The following is a 19,778-nucleotide window of genomic DNA, read 5'->3' on the forward strand; positions in this document are numbered from 1 at the left end:
ACGAATATACAGACAGACAGACAGACAGACAGACAGACAGACAAAAATTTTACTTATTGCATTTTTGGCATCAGTAGCGATCCCTTATCACCCCTTCATAGTTTTTTTTTTAATATATTTCATGTACAGAATTGGCCTCTCTACAGATTTATTATAAGTATAGATAAGGGTTAGTGTAGATCTCGTAAATAGAGTGCAGGCTGAAAGTTGGTTGTTAAATAAAACAATGAAATAATATTGTAGAGCTTTATTTCTTACGTTTTATATTATAAAAATAAGGTCACTTAAATTTTATTGTCCTATAGTTTTGACAAAAATAACATTATAAATAGTAAGGCAAGAGATTTGTTAAAATATACTTCTAATTTTTTATTTATAATGGAAAAAGTCCCATAAGATCGTTGTTAAATTCAAATTTTATAAAAAAAATCTAATATACATTAATTAAAATATGAGTAAAAAATAGAAAAAACTTAATTTATGAATTTCGTTAACTATAATGTAAGTTGTAAGTAGTAAAACAAAAACGTCAAAATACCAAACATACAGGTTTATCTCAGTAACAAATATTGTAAATAATATTATATTATTTAGAGAATGTTTCTTCGTATTGCACTATGTACACTATAAAACTGAAAAATTCATAAAAATAATAGTATATTTTATATTTATGGGGTTGTTAAGATTTTTTTTAAACAATTCTAGTAAATGACAAAGCTTTTGTATAAGGACGTATATCTGTTACAGCAGACCTTAAAAACGTAAAGTTTTCAACCATTTAATAGTAAAATAATGTCAAAAACAGTAATAAATTTTTATAGAATACATAGCACAATTTTTTTATTTATTTTAAAACACCTCAACAATAGTATACAAAAATACATATTTTATGGAATGTAATACACAGTCAAAAATACATTTTCCCAATACTATTAACAAATTGTCTTTTATAATTATTTAATGCTAGCAACACATAGTTTTCTGCATCTCCCCGTGGGCAACCCTGTCGTCGCTCCACGCTGGCAACTCCACTTTGCCCGTGTGTGTTGCCGTCTCTTCTGTGGGGTTACCTGTACAAAAAATATTATTATTCTTAATAAATATATTATTTTTTTTGTCTAGGCATGATTTTAAAATGCTGAATAATTTTTTTATCAGAACACATGAGATGATAAGGTATAATGTTAAATAATTTAACAAAATTGAATATAATTTACTGGTAAACCATTCCAATAAAATAATATAAAATACAAACACACAAAAATAATACTATGACAAAGATCATAAACATGTATTCAAACATTAAAATTATCAGGAGGTTTCTATTATGTATAACTAGCTTACCGCCCGCGGCTTCGCCCGCTTTGTCTAAAACCTAATAAATTATATACTAAAACCTTCCTCTTGAATCACTCTATCTATTAAAAAAACCGCATCAAAATCCGTTGCGTAGTTTTAAAGATTTAAGCATACAAAGGGACATAGGGACAGAGAAAGTGACTTTGTTTTATACTATGTAGTGATACGAATATTTTTAGAGTACATGGGCATAGACTATACGTCTTTACTGTAGCGAGTCGTTGTATGCTATAGTCACTACAGCATACAACAACTGATTTATATATTACTAGCTTCCGTCCGCGGCTTCGCCCGCGTGGTGTTTTGATAAAAGGTAGCCTATGTTCTTTCTCAGGGTCTAAAGATTGTCAGTGTCAAATTTCATCAAAATCGGTTGAGAGGTTTAAGCGGGAAAGCGTAACAGACAAACAGACAGACAGAGTTACTTTCGCATTTATGATATTAGTAGGGAGTAGAGATTATATACCAGGCAGTTTTAATTTTTTATACAACTAGCTCAGGGATCATTTACATATCCAAAAATTTTAAACTCGATTCAGTAGTTTTAGAGCGTATACGCACTATGCGGGTAGCCGCATTGCGGGTAGCCGTCCGGCTGACCGCAAGCACAATTATGTACGGAATATTCATTTCTATGCGCACTGTGCGGTCTGCGGTAGCCGCATCGCAGTGCGCATTGAAATGAATATTCCGTACATAATTGTGCTTGCGGTCAGCCGGACGGCTACCCGCAATGCGGCTACCCGCATAGTGCGTATACGCTCTTAGATTAGCCCGTTTTAAACAAACACAGCTTTACATTATTAAGTATATTATAAATAAACAATATTTCTTACCAAAAGGTAATCTCTCTTCCCCGTCCACGGAATCATAAGACCGTAGAGACGAAACCAAACTTGTAGCCGATAATTGCAATAGCGATGTCGCCGTATTTAGAAACACTTGATCAATGCCCTGGAAAACAAAAATGTATAAAAATATTAATGTCATTGTAAATTTACTATAGCGCCATCTAGTATCAAACTGAGATGTTACTAAATGTCAGATATTTTGGCTTACTGTTGTATTTATTCGTATTCCTTCTTTCCAATACAAATATTTTTATTCATGAATATGGGTACAATTATTTTTACTATATCTCTTACAGCTGATGATGATGATGAATGGGCGATGATGATGATGATGAATGAGATGATGATGATGAAAGCGGTGGTGATGATGAAGAACTTTAAGGTGGAGGTGATGGTGATGATGATGAAAGGGGTGATGAAGGTGATGATGATGAAAATCCTATAATTACCTGATCATGCAAAGCGGACGTCTCGCAGTACTGCGCGCCGTCGCCTCGGACACGCTTCCAAGTCTTATTTGTTGGTGATAGTGTACGGAGTGATGATTCATCATCACTGACACATCACGGAGAATGTGATGATGATGATGAGGATGGATGTGTAATAATGATTAATGATAAAGTTGGTGATGGTGATAAAATAAGTGATGATGATGATGAGTTTGTTGAATATGGTGATGATGATGAATTTGGTGATGATTAATAACGAACCTGATCGTGCAAAGCGGATGTTTCGCAGTACTGCGCGCCGATGTCGGCCGCGTACGCGGTCGCCTCGCCGCGGGACACCGCGCGACACGCGTCCAAGTCGCACTTGTTGCCCACTAGCGCTAGTACCATTGCTTCTGGCACGTTGCTGTAATAAATGTTTATAGATTACTATATTATACTAGCTGCTCCTCGCGGTTTCACCCGCGTGGCTCCGCTTCTGTTGGTCTTAGCGTAATGATTTATAGCCTATAGCCTTCCTCGATAAATGGGCTATCTAACACCGAAATAATTTTTCAAATAGGACCAGTAGTTCCCGAGATTAGCGCGTTCAAACAAACAAACTCTTCAGCTTTATAATATTAGTATAGATATAGATTATACCAATAAAAAAATTTGAGCGTCTGTTTTTAATATTGAAATAATCGATTTTTACTAAATGCGTATGGATGTAAAGGAACTAAGGCACTGGCCTTACCTTCGTCCAATTGTCCAAGTAAACTCAACCGACCTGCTTATACTGGTTTGACTTATTGCAGATTCGTCACATGAAAAAAAAACCTTCAATAAATAAATAATGAAAATAATCACCTCTGCAATTCCTTCACCCATCCCTTAATAGCTGCAAAACTGCCAGCGCTGGTTATATCATACACCAATAGTGCAGCATTGGCATTCCTGTAGTACATCGGTGCCATGGAGCGGAATCGCTCTTGGCCGGCTGTGTCCCAAACCTGGAATATATTTAAAAAAAAAATATTAACAATTTTATAACATTTAGGGCCGATTTTTCAATCCTTGTCCGTCCAATAAAGTATTACACGAACATTTTAAAATGTCACCTGTAAACTGTCAAATACGGACAATTAGAATACATTTTCGAAATGGTAGTTTAATACATTATTCGATGAATAAGTTTTAACCAAGGATTGAAAAATAAGTACTATACACTATATTATTTTCCTGACGTTTCTCACACTTTGGTCACGGGGAGACTGAGATGTTATACGTCTTGACAGTCATTCAAAAATTGCTATTTGTAAACTACCTCTACCTGTTTCTCCGTAGTTGATATGTGGAGTATTTTTCCGGCAGTATTGGCTTAACGTGTCTTCTAGTCTTTTGGTATGTATGTTTTAATTTTTTTTCCAAAAAAATTTCAACTTCATTTCAACAACATAATCAAACACTAGAAAATACTAACTTTATAACATGTTGGTTTATACTTAATAGTAAACTAGCTTTTGCCCGCGGCTTCGCTGGTAAGGCCACAGAAAATAAACAGTTGTTATATCTATACTAATATTATAAAGAGGAAAGGTTTGTAATTATGTATGTATGTATGGTTTTCACGCATAAACCTCTCAGCCGATTTTGTTGAAATTTGGCACAGACAATATTTAGACCCTGAGAAAGAACATAGGCTACCTTTTATTGCGAAATATGTACCACGGGCGAAGCCGGGGCGGACCGCTAGTATGTCATATTTTTAATATAGCGCCATCATTCTTAATTACGGTGTGATACAAATTAGTATGGGAATGACATATATTTATTAATTTAAGTACTCATACACTGCATACACACTAACATTACTTTTATTGTGGTAAAAAGAAGCTTTGAACTTTGAAATTCCCTTTTATTATTATTTTCAAAACACTAAAGTGTCAGTACATTGATTTATTAAAAAAAACTTTTTTCCACTTGTGGGTAGTGTAAAGTGCATACGTCTTTTTTCTTACTCTTCATTTGTTTTATTAAGAATTTGTCTACCACTGTTGTTTACATAAATAATATGCTTTAAAAGTTACCTTTGCCATCCAGTAAGTGTCACAAATAATCACTTTCACTTTTCACCAAGACATATTTAAAATCCAACACAGAAGTTTTAACATAACCTCCAAAATGGAATCCTTTGCACAAACTGTAGCGGATATGAGTGAAATGTTCAAATATAGAATGGAGGAGTTTCAACGTGAGCTGCAAAGTAGCAATAATGGCTCTGGAAGTCCCACCAGTAAGATTTCTTCAGAATTTGCTGTTTTTCGAACATTTGTGCTGTCATCGTTAAGCTGTCTTACCTCTCAAATTCAGCTGCTAACCCAAATGCATGATCAACTTGAAATGCGGAGCAGGCGCAAACACCTATTAATTCATGGTGTTCCTGAGTCCAAGAATGAAAACTCCAGCATCATTGTCTCCAAGGTTATATCTGATCACCTTAAAATGCCTGAGGTTACTCCACAAATATTTAGCCAGTGTCATAGAATGGGGATGATGAAGGATGACAAACCACGGCCACTTCTTGTCAAATTTAAGGACATCCAGGTACGGAGCCAGGTGTGGCAAGCCAAGACCGCATTCAAGGGTACTAATATTACCGTATCCGAATTCCTCACAAAGGCTCGCCATGCCCTTTTCATTGCTGCAAGGAAACGGTTTGGTATATCCAATTGCTGGACGAGGAATGGTTTCATCTTTGTTATTGGATCAGATGGGGCTCGCAATCAGATTAATTCCATCGCTGACTTAGACTCAATTAAAACTCAGACTCCTGATACTGAAAAGCAACCTCTTGCGGCTTCTAGTGACAATAACCAGAAGACTTCTTCGCAGCAAACAGCGAGATCCAGAAGAATTCCTAAGCATAAGTAGTTTTATATTTTTATCACTTCTTTTTTTCTTTTTTTCAATGCTTATTCAATGAACGGTGTAGGGGGGTTGGCTTTAGTTAACTGCCGCACGAATTTGTTGGAAATATTTATATTTTTAGTTAGCTAGGTAATGTAAGATTGTAATTCCAAAATATTATCGTTAGGAAACTTGTAGTTTTTTAGTTATTAATTTTTAAAGTTAATAATTTTTTGTGCGAAAAAAGTGCATTTATCCGTTTTGTTGTGCAAAAAAGCGGACCAAGACGTTCTATTTCACTGAACTGTGACTTTACGCTGCGGCCGGCGAGTGCCAAAAGCGATTTTAGGGCGATTCCTACTCAAACAAAAAAAAATCTACGTAGGTAGGTTAAAAAACTATTAAACTTTTATTTTTAATAGTGTCCGACCGAAGGTTCGGTTTCGGTTTCGGTTTCGGCTGAGTTTCGGCCAAAAATTAAGTTTCGGCCGCAGTTTCGGTTTCGGCCAGAATCGGCCGAAACTTTTGCCGAAACCGAAACTTATTTCGCAAGTTCAGTGAACTTAGTTCACACACGTTCACGCCTTCGCTTTCCTCGGCAACGCTTTGACGGACGCTGTCAAAGCGTTGGTTGACCCACGCTGGTGGAAACAATTTTTGATTATCTATGTTGAGATTGGAACTGGGTGTAATAGTAATTATAATTTTTATATATGAGGTGATTATTATAGTATATAATATTATATAATAGAGACTGCAGATTATTATTCCAAGTACAAATACCAATCCAAAGTATTAAAGACTCTTTAATAAAGAGAAAGATCTCAAAATACCAATACTTAGTATTTAAAGTAACAGTAACAATGACCTACTGATTTGATTTAGATGACTGATTTTACTGAGAACTTAATTTGAAAAAATAATAAAAATAAAAATTGTTATTAACTATTAATATTTTAAAAATATTATTTTTTTATTTTATATTAAATAAATAATTACAACAAATTTAATATACTTTGTTTTCATTTTATGCCCTAATTAAGGCAAAATAATAGGTAAAATGCACCAAAGTTCAGTATTTTTAGAAATTTCATACTTGACCACGTGAGTTTCGGTTTCGGTTTCGGTTTCGGCCGAAACTGAATCCACGGCCGAACATTCGGTTTCGGTTTCGGTTTCGGCCTGGAAACCAGTTTCGGTCGGACACTAATTTTTAATATCCAAATAGGTAGCGAGGAGCGAAGCGACGAGCGTGTTAGGTTTACTCTTGAACTGCCGCACGAGCCGAGCGAGCGAAGCGAGCGTGCCGCGGCAGCGGCCGGCGAGTGCCAGAAGCGACTAAAGGGCGATTCCCACTCAAACAAAAAAGACGTGTGGCACTTGGGGACTGCCGCGGCAAAGCTATTGCATAGCATGCCTTCAAGCCGCACCTCCGTGCCCGTCGGAGTGGGGAGCGTGAGGTTTTTCGTTACGCAATTTCTGGATTCGGTCCCCGCGCTCAAGGCCCGCGATAGGAGCTATGCAATAGCTTTAAAAAAATCTACGTAGGTTAAAAAACTATTAAACTTTTAGTATTCAAATAGGTAGCGAGGAGCGAAGCGACGAGCGTATTAGGTTAACATTTGAACTGCCGCACGAGCCGAGCGAGCGAAGCGAGCGTGCCGCGGCAGCGGCCGGCGAGTGCCAGAAGCGACTTTAGGGCGATTCCCACTCAAATAAAAAAAAACTACGTAGGTTTTCACAATTTGTTTGTATTTTATTTATGTATCGTAAAATTTTTGTTACACCAATTCCATACATTTTGAGGTTAGAATAGGAAAATTGATTTTTCTCCAAAACTATTGGTTTCCTAACTTTCCCCTTTTGGTGGGAGGGTCCCCCCCTCCTCCCCCCCATCCCCCACCCACAAAAAACCTATAATTCGTGCGGCAGTTCTCTAAAGAAACCCCGTGTAGGGTCTTATATCGGTTATCGTTTATATTATATAGTTTATCGTTATATATTATCGGTTTTGCTATGATAACTTTTGCTATACTATTAACCTGCTGGAATATATTCTCTTTTGTTATTAATTTCACCATCATGTATTTTCATAATATCTTGTTTCATATTTCATAATTCATTTTGTAGTCTCGCCTATTATTGTGTTTCTGTTTTTCCACCTTTAATTTGTGTTTTTACGCTTTTGTTTTTGCCGACATATGCTATAATAAGTGACAGACTTATGTGGTTTGTTTTTGTGTCTTTGTATAGGTTGTTATAACAATACTTTATTAATGTAATATCTCGCATAATACCTGCATTTAAATATTATTCTATTTATTTACCACCTCCAATTATTAATTACATTTCTTTGCACACTTGTAAACAAACTAATGTCATATGTCACTTATTACTTGTCAAATGTCATTTCATTTCATGCATTTGTATCTTGGTGTTGCTACTCTATAAAACTACTGGAAGGTGTTTATGGTAAAGTGCGTTTCACGAAAGAGTTCCCCTGCCGTTATGTTGGCTTACCTGACTGTCAAAAACGAAAATATTTTTTTTTAATCAAAAATGACAGAGAAAATATTCTCCTTTCTTCCTAGCCTTATCCCGTATCTTACGGGGTCGGCTGCCTAGAAATGAGAATATTTTCTCTGTCATTTTTGATAAAAAAAAAATATTTTCGTTTTTGACAGTCAGGTAAGCCAACATAACGGCAGGGGAACTCTTTCGTGAAACGCACTCTAAATTGTATTTTGACTTACAAAGTATTTTAAATTCTACAAATACTATTTTATTCGTACATATTACTGCTTATCATATACATTAGATTATTATATATATATATATATATATATACATATTTTATTTATTTTTTTGGATTCATATTATATTTTCATATTATTGATTTTTGTTTTTCTTCTTATAGATCTATTAAATACTCTCAATATTTAAGTATATTACTTATCATTTTATATTATTACCATTTTTATATTATTACTAGGTCTATAGTGTTTAATAATGTCATCCAATGAAAGCATCATGAGCGACGAGTTCTTGTCATTACCATCGGTTTCTGACTGTTCAATGGATAGTTTTCTTAGTAGTACGTCCTACATTCCTCTCAATACGTTACTTCATAATCATTTTCCTACAGCTTCAAAAACCTTTAACGTGGTACATATCAACGCGCAGAGTATCCCGGCACATTATACTGATTTTTTAGCCTCCTTCGAGTCGAGTAATGTCCAAGCCATCCTTGTTTCAGAAACCTGGCTAAAGCCCTCCTTACCATCCTCCTGCTACTCCCTACCCGGTTTCCATCTGATACGTAACGATCGTGCCTGCAGGGGTGGAGGAGGTGTTGCTATCTATCTACGTAATCACTTGCCGTTCACTATTATTAGCTCTTCGCCAGAACCCACTCCTGCAGCTGCGGTTGAATACCTTTTCCTAGAGGTCTGCATTTCCCATACAAAAATTCTTCTTGGTGTAATCTACAGTCCTTCCTCTTCCATAGACTATTTTCCTTCTTTCGATGATCTCCTTCTTAATCTTTCTCCTTCTTACAGTCACACCATAATTATGGGTGACTTCAATACCTGCTTGCTAAAAAATGACTCTCGCTCTAATAAACTACTGTCTCTTGTAGACTCCTATAACCTTCACATCCTCCCTCTTAATCCCACGCATTATTTTCCTAACTGTGCACCTTCCTTGCTTGACCTTATAATCGTATCCAACACAGACTTCATCTCTAACCATGGTCAGTGTGCAGCAGATGCGTTCTCCTATCACAATCTTATTTTCCTCTCCTACAAACTCCGTCCCCCCAAATCCAAGCCCCAAGTCGCTATGCAGCGAAGTTTTGGTCGTATGAATCATGAAAGCCTCTGTGCCGATGCGATTAAGATGGATTGGAATGCAGTAAAATCCTGTGAAAACCTTAATGAAAAAGTTACATTATTTAACTCCTTTCTTACACAGCTCTACGACATTCACGCTCCAGCACGTCCGGTGAAGCTCAAGCACTTGCCTGCACCTTGGCTTACTGAGGAAATTAAAACGCAATTGAATTTAAAAAACCAAGCTAAATCTCATTTTAAATCGTGTCCTTCTGATGAGGCGAGGGAGAAGTATATCAGACTGAGGAATCGTTGCAATACTGTGTGCCGGGATGCACAGCGCCGCCATATTCATACATCCATTGAAAATGGTGACCCATGTTCTGTATGGAAGTTTCTCAAAACTATTGGCATAGGTAAACAACCTAAAGTCTCGGCTACAAACCTGAATATCGACCAGTTAAATGCACACCTTTCTACTCCTCCCGTCCTGTTTGACAGTGTCGATAAACAGGCTACCCTTGATTTCCTTTCATCCTTACCTTTTTCTTCTAATAAACCTTTCAACATCTCATCTTTCACCGAATGCGATGTTAAGAAGAACATATTATCCATATCTTCTAAAGCTGTCGGTTGTGACAATATTAGCCGTGCTATGGTCGTCCCTATCCTCGACATCATCCTTCCTACAATCACCAACATCCTTAACCACTCTATTTCGTCCAGCACTTTCCCTGAAGTTTGGAAAGACGCTAATGTTATCCCGCTCCCTAAGAAATCTAATGCTAGCTCACTGTCAGACTACCGTCCTATATCCATCCTTCCTTTCCTCTCCAAAGTTCTTGAAAGACTTATCCATCACCAACTAAGTACCTTCCTAAACTCGAACTCCATACTCAATCCTCTACAATCCGGTTTCCGCCCCGGGCATAGCACGGCTACTGCTTTAGTAAAAATAACTGATGACATTCGGTTAGGTATGGATAATAAGCAGCTCACGTTACTAACATTGCTAGATTTTAGTAATGCATTTAACTCTATTGACTATGACGTACTTTTGAGTGTGCTGCGTTCTATTAACATATCTGCATCGGTGTTAGAGTGGTTTCGTAGCTTTTTGCATGGTCGCCGGCAGAGGATAAAGCTAGACGAGTCCATCTCATCCTGGAGTTATCTGACTGCAGGTGTACCACAAGGCGGTGTCCTCTCTCCTCTTCTTTTCTCCCTCTTCATAAACTCCATCACGAGTAACATCTCATCCCGGTACCACATGTATGCTGATGATCTTCAGATTTATACGCATTCTCCTTTGTCTGATTTGCCTGCAGCCATTAACTCAACAAATACTGATCTCGATTTTATTGTTAGATGGAGCAAGCTGTACGGCCTTAAAATTAACCCCCACAAAACGCAAACTATTATTATCGGAAGTCCGCAGTTTGTGTCTAAAATTGTGTGGGAAAACTTGCCATCAATTTACGTCGACAACACTAAGATTCCATTCAGTCTGTCTGTCAAAAATCTTGGTGTCCATTTAGACTCTACACTTTCCTGGCATGATCAAATGAAACATCTCAGTAAAAGGTTATTTGCAGCATCCCACTCCCTTAAGCGATTACGAAACTTTCTTCCGATTCCGACCAAAATTTTGTTAGCGCAAACACTCCTTCTTCCCATCCTCGACTACGCTGACGTCAGTTTCTGTGACCTTACTGAGACCCAACTCGATAAGCTTGAGCGATTTCAGAACTTGTGCATCCGCTTTATCTTTGGTTTGCGTAAGTATGACCATGTCTCAGCTTATCGTCGCAGGCTGAAATGGCTACCTATCAGATATCGCCGGGATGCTCATGTGCTACATTTGTTGTACGGAATATTATTCGATCCCAGAACCCCACTCTATTTAAAAAATAACTTTGAGTACTCTAGTAATCACGGGTTAAATCTGAGATCGAATAACACTTATCTCATTAATGTACCTGTACACAAAACTAAATTCTACAATTCCTCATTTACAGTGAAGGCTATTCGACTATGGAATGACTTACCAATAGCCATACGCCAAGCGAGATCCATCGATGCTTTCAAAAACATGCTTTTTGACCACTACATCTCCTTAGTGGCCAAATGATGACTTTAATAATGTTTCCGTTACCTATATGTATTTTGTATATGTATTATATAATATGTATATATTATATCTATTTATATTATGAATACGTATATATACAGGGTGTAATCGTTAAGTGTGCACAGGCGATTATTCCGTAACTATTACAGATATCAAAAAACTTTAAACTGATATCGAAAGTACTTAACCTAATGAGTAAAATGGCCATAATAAATTTTTAAAAATAATACGAGAAATATCTAAAAAATTAACTTTAAGCCCTCCCATACATTTAGTATGAGATATGAATATCCCATGTACATGGGTTGATCCAAAAGTAATGATAATCAATATTAAACAAGGTCATTACAGTTAAAATAATTATGTATTTCTCTAGATAGTCTTCTAATTAGATAATACTTCGATATTTTTTTTCCTTAACTTAGAAAAAAAAAAACTTTGACTTCATCTACAAAAACCCCTCAAAATCGGCCATCACTTCGCTGTCGTCTTAAAATTTCTTATATCGACGGTGTTTCTTGTGCCGAGGTAAGAGATAGAATTAACTAGGAGCTAGATCTTACAAACAGGGTGGATGTTCAAGCATTTTCAATGCCGATTTTTGATTGGCAGCCATCGCAACTGACGCTTTGTGATCTGGTGCGTTGTCTTGGTGAACCAACATTCAAGACCGAAGTTTGCCATGTCTCTTTTTCTTACTAACCTACCCGCAATCTTTTAATTTGGTCTGTGTAGTAAGAGCCCTGTGTAGTAGTGGCTACCTTCTTAAAATATTCCACATTTCTTCAGCGTCCCATAAAACTACGGCTTTAATCTATCCCACTAATTTTCACTTTGAAAATCTTCACCGTCACTTTGGAAGCTCGCATCCAGGCCATTGATTGTTTCTTGGTTTCAGCATAAACATGGTGAACCCAGGTAACGCCCATGGTCACAAATCGTGACAAAAAATTATCCTGATCTCATTAAAAATTTAGAAATGCACCCTCTAAATGTCGAATCGTTGTTTCTTCTTTTCGTCGGGAAACATTCTGGCTCGCACTGTTCACATTAAAATTAATGTTAATACTTGGAAACGTGGCCTGTAGATATAATTTTTTTGTGATAACTTAGTGATTACATGAGCAAGCATAAAACATTTATTTTATATTTTTATGTGCACAGGAAATACCCAATTATCATTACTTTTGGATCAACCTATACATTTAATATGAAAGATTTTAGCTTTTTTTTGTTTTTTTGGTTTTCTGCTTTAATTACTTCGCAAATTTGGAGGGAAGTTCATTTAGAAACTGTAAATAGACCTCCTCATTGTATTGCACAATAAGGACGTCACTTCGAAAATCTACTATGAATACAAAATGTATGGGAAATAAATTGTATGGGAGCGTTTAATGTAACATTTTTGGTTATTCCTCGTTTTATTTTTAAAAATTTATTATGGCCATTTTACTCATTAGGTTAAGTACTTTCGATATCAGTTTAAAGTTTTTTGATATCTGCAATAGTTACGGAATAATCGCTTGTGCACACTTAACGATTACACCCTGTATATTGTAATATATGAATTTCTTTATTTATTACATATTGTATATTATTTATACTTTTACTTTTCTAGTAATTTATATTATTAATTTATTTAAACTTATTTTATCATTGTTTCTTTTTTAGTATACACCGCCTACTTGTATTTGTAATTTATCATTGTTTTCCTTGGTTGGGTCACCTGGAAGAGATGGCTCTGTAGCCATAAGGTCACCCTTTGTGCAATTTGTTTGTATCGTATTTTATGTTATTTCTTTCAACTGGTGTGTGCAATAAAGAATTCATTCATTCATTCATTCATTCATGTGCCTGTTAAATTATAAAAACCCAACTTACAATGAATATAATTTGTTGCTTGAAAATTAAATTAATATGGAAACAAATAAGTACCTACTTATTGTTTTTTTTTATTTACCTGTAATTTAACCCTAGCATCGTCCACATTGATGTTACAAGTGAAGAAAGAGGCGCCTATAGTTGGAGATATGTGTTTTGAGAACATCTTGCCTATATACCTCACTACCAGGCTTGTCTTGCCCACACCTGGAATGAAAAATAACAGAAATTAGTAAAAATAAATAATATAAATACAAGTCTATATTGTTCGTTGCAGAAAATTAAAAAGAAATAGGTAAGTAAGTAGGTATGTACATATAATTATGTATAACAGATTCTTCTTGATCGAAGTTAATTGTAAAAACTAGTATTGCCATTAGCAAAAAGGGCATTTTTGGAATAGAAGCTATTTGTAAAAAACATCAAAGGTCGATTTGTTGATTTTTGTTCTAAGTATTTTTCTAAGAAATCGCAAGCGAAGTCAGGTTATGAATCTAGAATTAAATAATTTTATTTATTCAAAATTCCTTTTAACCAATCTAACAGTATTAGAACATAAACCCACTGACCGAGTCAAGTAAAACAATTTTTTACGTAATAACCTGTTTAGCCGGTTTTGATTTTATCGAAGCATTGCTTATAAATCAGTAACAATATAATAAAGAAAGAATTTTATTTCTGAACGTTTGTTGTTAGAAATAAACTCGAAATTACTGGTCCAATTTTAAACTGTTTTTCACCAACGGATAGCTAATATTAAAAAAAAATATATATAAACGCGTAAGTTTGTTTGTTGGTCTGTTAAATTTCTAAAGTAAAGCAACAATTTAAATGAAGTAACTAATTGAAAAAGAATAGTTATAGTCCGAGGGCTAAATAGAAGTTCTTTTCAAATTTCCAATTACAAATGGATTATTATTTATTTATTTATTATTATAGGTGATTAAAGTGTTCTATGTTTGCGAGTACCGCAAACAACGTCGTGGCACTTTATTTTATTGTTGTTTTTTTAGATCAAGCCAGGCGGAACCGGAACGAGCAGCTAGTGAATAGAACTACATAGTTTATTGCTTATGAGTCATATTACGCAATAATTTTTCAATCTATACTAATATTATAAAGCTGAAGAGTTTGTTTGTTTGTTTGTTTGAACGCACTAATCTCGGGAACTACTGGTCCGATTTGAAAAATTCTTTCGGTGTTAGATAGCCCATTTATCGAGGAAGGTTTTAGGTTATATATCATCACGCTACGACCAACAGGGGTGGAGCCACGGGGGTGAAACCGCACGGAGCAGCTAGTCTTAAATATTATTTCAAGCATTTCATTCATCCATCTCAAATATTATTACGAATATTAAAATTTTTAATGAACTATGTATATTATTCAACCTTTTATGAAAAAAAAACGACTATTAACTATGTCTAGCTAGGTATTTTGTGCTAATATTTCCTGCTTTTTTTTACCCGATGCCAGGCCAGGGTCATTCTTCATGTTTAATGTTTATCGATTGTATGAATGTAGTCTATAATATTTCTTTTGCACGTTCTATGGTGTTAACGGCCCTATGCGGCTGTGTATTTAAAAATACAAAATAGGTATCAATAATTACAGTCGAGCCAATTTAATAGACGACATTTGACGTCTATCAATTTTATCTTTGAAGAGAGGTAACCTGCTTAAAAACATCGATTAAAGTGAATTAATCGATACGGACTTGAAACATTTGTCAATCGAACTTGAAACACATGTCAATTTTAAAATAATTTGGAAAATCCAAAAGTGCACGCCTCATAATTTTTTTTAATAAATATTTATTAATTATTATTTTTGTTTATTTAATAACAATTAAACCACATCGAATCAGACCCTGAAAAATGAAAGGGTTCTATTCCTGAGCATACTCAAGCGTAAGAGAAAAAAAAAAGACTCGATTAGTAAAGTATTTCGGTCGCTATCGTGTTAACAAGAAAAAGGATCCGCACATACAGACACACGGACGTCCAAGACAGAACTTTTTTAAACTGTTTTTTAACTAGTTTAAATAACAAAAATGACATCAAAAATATCATGAACGTTAAAAATAGTGTTTTTTCTTAATATGTGTGTGTATGTATTATCTTACAAGTGCAATGTATGATACATAAAGACATTTTAAGTTTGAAAAATCAGATGTTTTGCGCGAAGTGACAGTAGTACCCACCTCAACGCTTCGCTTATGAGGCGTGCAATTCATCAGGCGAATCCCTGTCCCAGTAATAAACTTTCTTTCGTAAATTTAAGGAGCAAAATAACACAAGTATAATACATAATTAAAAAAACAACGCATTTATTAATTTATGATGATTTTTATTCACAAGTAATCAATGCATTCGATTCTAGATTTCAGATTTCGATTTTTAGAGTAACTTCTCTGGTATATAAAAAGAAAAAAATTTTATTGTCACAAAATTGTAGCGACGTCAGTTCTTTAATTCAGAAGTTGTTTATGTTTAGAATGGTTTATCAGTATCGGTGTATCGGTCATTATTTTTATAAATATGTAATCGTAATTGAAAAAAGTTAAGCAAATGTACAGTTCTAACAAAACGAAATATCATGTTATTCTATGCGTCGTTACTAGGTTACGTTGTTGAATTTTGTTGAACTGTCAAATGTTGCCTACCATTACTATAATTTGACGTCACACAAAAGACAACTAACTACACTTTCGCAATTACATATAATATTATTAGCAGACTAGTAAGGTTTCCCCAATAAACCAAACCTACCCCAAACACTTCTTACGTGAATTCACTAATCATTATTTTGTTTAGGTACTTAGATTTATATGAAACCAGCACATCATGACCTACGGTTTCAGGTGTTTATTGTAACCGTTGATATTATAAGTAAAAAAGTATACAGTGTAAACTCTATATAACGTCACTTAAGGGACCGTGCATTTTTCGACGTTATAGAGAGTGGTCGTTAAATGGAGAGAAAGGGAAAATTGCATGATTGGTCCAGAGACAGGAATATTATTTTTAACATTGCCTATGAAACCATGTTATCATCGCTTGATCAAGGTCTTCATATTGAGGTTTCTTCAATTTTTTGGCAGATCGCCCATCTTCTTCGGCATGCAGAATTTTTTCTTTATTTTTCTACGACTGCATTTCTGAGAATCTTCGGTAACTATGTCAGTAAAAAAGAATGTAAACAACTACATTTTCATTGATTTCGGCAACTTAGCCAGTACTTCCTAGTCCTAGTTCCTAGTTGTAATGTCTTATTGTGGTCGTTAATTAGAGTGAGCGTGATGCTATATGGAGTGTATTATTGTATAGACAACAATATAAACCAACCAAAGTCGAGAAATCTTGACGTTATACGGAGTTTGACGTTAAATGGAGTGTCGTTATAGAGTTTACACTGTATTTATATAGGTTACTAACACAACATTCGATCTTCAAAAACGGCACACAAACACACACACGTTTAGACGTCAAAGTGAGATGGCATGATTCAAATATCGTGAGCGAAGAGTGCTTTAAATTTTGGCTAAGTAGCTTACATTTCGACGTGCCCTTAGCGATAATAAACTATGGTCCTATGACCTATCTACACATTTTTACTTATAACATAAGTAGCTGTGTCCTGCTGTTTTACCCGCAGTGCTCCACTCCTGTTGGTCTCAGCGTGATGATATATAGCCTATAGCCTTCCTCGATAAATGGGCTATCTAACACCGAAATAATTTTTAAAACCGGACCAGTAGTTCCTGAGATTAGAAACTCTTCATAACTCGTAGGTATATGGATAAAACCAGTACAGCATGACCTACGCTTGTAGCTGTCAAATGTAATACGATACTTTACGCTAGCTAGGGTTACGAATAATTTTAGACCTGGCTTAGTGGTTAGGGTGCCTATGTGGTATACGTGTCGCACAGGAAATTCTGAGGTGATCGATAAATAGGCATTGCCGGAATCTGGGAAAATTTGTCGACACTTTATGGCTCAAAAACTAAATACTTCATTACATTAATTCTATACGCATACTATAAAGTAGAAGTGTTTGTTTGAATGAGCTAATCTCAGGAACACATTGAAAATTTATTTTTGTGTTGGATTGTTTTTTATTCAGGAGATATACTTTGCTATAGAGCGACATCACAATATGACCAATAGAAGTGGAACATCCATTAAGTGTTGCAAACATTAAGAATAATATTCATTTTTCTTAAACAGACAAATTAATGACATTATTTTTTTTTACAAAATTATACATAATTTTTGTACAGCAATTAGCGATTGATCGACACGAAGGCTTTGTTAAAAGTTAAAATATAACTCAAAACAGACTATCACATCAAAGTTCATTCAATGTACCAATCTATACTATCTATACCATCTATCTACACTCTATAGTCTATACTATATATGTACTATAATAATATTATAAAGAGGAAAGGTTTGTAATTATGTATGTACCTATGTATGGTTTTCACGCACAAACTACTGGACCGATTTTTAAAATTCTTTCACCATTAGAAAGCTGCATCTTTACTGAGCAACATAGGCTAGGTTTTATCCCGGAAATCCCACGGGAACGGGAACTATGCGGGTTTTTCTTTGAAAACGCGGGCGAGGCCGCTACTAGTAAATAATATTTGAAACATCTCTTATATCAAACAGTAGTCAGTATTATCAGCAATTAAGATTACAATAATCCCTGTGTTTATTTTCTTATTGATAACAGATCAGCCCCCCTATGCAAGTGGCTTTCTGTTAGCGTAGCGTTCAATAGAATAGACTACGAATGTATGAGATTGACGTAAGCTGTAGATACGTTTATCTTTAGCTTACGTCAATCTCATACATTCGTAGTCTATTCTATTGAACGCTACGCTAACAGAAAGCCACTTGCATAGGGGGGCAGTACATGCATTCCAAATATTATCCTACTAATATTATAAATGCAGTATGTGAGGATGTTTGTTACTCTTTCACGGGAAAACTACTGAACAGATTTTGATACTACTTAGCAGTGATGTAGCTGATATTTTCCTGAACCTTTTGGAAAATTATGTCACTCTATGAGTCTGTTTGGTTTAAAATAAAAAACTTTTTCGGTCTTAAAAAACATAATAAATAACCTTTTGAATTATTTCTTTAAAAAACATGCATGATAACATAACATCATGAAATACAATACTCGTTTTCCTAAATACTATTTATAAACCTGATATATAACAATACATAAAAAAAAATAAACAGCCTGTAACTTGTCACGGTATGATAATTATATACCAGTTTTACATTTACATTTGGGTTGCAGTTACATCATTAAATAGTACAATAAAAATTACATGTTATTATGGCTGCTGAAATTCAGTGTACTTGATAGCTGAAACATAGCAAATACTGCAAATACTGAAATGTTGTTATCGTCATACTGTCATTATTTAGATAAATTATGACCTACTGAAATAAATTATATAAAAAAAAAATTGTATTGTATTGTAATTTACTTAAAAAGAAATGTTTTAATAGTAATTAAATATTTACTTATTGCTTGTACTTATTTGTATTTTAATTACCAATATTTCAATGATTTTTAAGTGCCTCATTTGGTTACACAGATTCAGACAAGTATACATATTAATTTGACTGACCGGTTGGCTTGGTTGGTAGTGGCCCTGCCTTCCAAGCCAGAGGTTGTGGGTTCAACTCCCACCCGGGGCAAATATTTGTGTGATGAACATAGATGTCTGGGTGTCTGGGTGTTAATAGGCATGACGACAGTATCCATAAATGATCGTATTAGTGTTTTTAAGGGAAAATGTATAATAAATAAATTAAATATAGTGACTTAAAAATCTTAAAAACATTAAGATTAATGAGATTATCAATAAAATAAAACATTGAAATTCTGCAGTTGGCCATTTTGACTAAAACACGCGTGACGTCACGCTTAAGTAAACAACTCACGTCAGATGTGTTTTGTTGTTATGAATATGTTGAGAATACGCATTTTTATTTATTTTCTATTGTTTCACGTATGCTTTATCGACTCAGAACAGAAATATAATTGCGAATTCACGAATACATGGTTCGGGGTTCTCCGCGCCAACTTTATACAATCATTTCTTATTATTTTCTCGCTTGAAATAATTACTAACACATTTTTGAGCATTATTTTTATGTGGATTCACACTGCAATACTGCACACCACTTATAAACTTTGAAATTCGTTTCTATAACACATATTAAATAAACATTTTTTTAATTTTCTTCGCAATGCGTACAAATAATTACGTATTTACTAAAGAGTGACGTCACGCCTACGCCATGACACCTGCGAGCCGTTTTGGCACAGATAATAAATATTTTTTGAAAAA

The 19,778-nt window shown here is 34.8% G+C and overlaps 2 protein-coding genes across 2 annotated transcripts in view; one reads left to right on the forward strand and one right to left on the reverse strand.

Moving 5' to 3' along the window:
- Nucleotides 1–232: 232 nt before the first annotated feature.
- The window catches only part of RabX1 (RAS oncogene family member RabX1), a 35,477-nt gene continuing 15,931 nt past the window's right edge, over nucleotides 233–19,778 (reverse strand). Inside the window, exons 2-6 of the mRNA XM_089712341.1 lie at nucleotides 13,473–13,600; nucleotides 3,509–3,651; nucleotides 2,921–3,065; nucleotides 2,196–2,313; nucleotides 233–1,070 (exon numbers count right to left, since the gene is read on the reverse strand). Of these exons, the coding sequence (XP_089568467.1) occupies nucleotides 964–1,070; nucleotides 2,196–2,313; nucleotides 2,921–3,065; nucleotides 3,509–3,651; nucleotides 13,473–13,600 (641 nt within the window). The 3' untranslated portion in view covers nucleotides 233–963. The remainder of the gene's footprint in view (nucleotides 1,071–2,195; nucleotides 2,314–2,920; nucleotides 3,066–3,508; nucleotides 3,652–13,472; nucleotides 13,601–19,778) is intronic.
- LOC149476273 (uncharacterized) lies at nucleotides 4,603–5,572 on the forward strand. Its single transcript, XM_089712002.1, has one exon. The coding sequence runs from the start codon at nucleotides 4,823–4,825 to the stop codon at nucleotides 5,570–5,572; it is 750 nt and encodes a 249-aa protein (XP_089568128.1). The 5' UTR covers nucleotides 4,603–4,822.

Source organism: Colias philodice, chromosome 28 (assembly GCF_061535455.1).
Source record: "Colias philodice isolate Cphi_HAF_F1 chromosome 28, ilColPhil1 Martin Lab GWU primary, whole genome shotgun sequence".
In the NCBI taxonomy this organism is placed as follows: domain Eukaryota; kingdom Metazoa; phylum Arthropoda; class Insecta; order Lepidoptera; family Pieridae; genus Colias; species Colias philodice.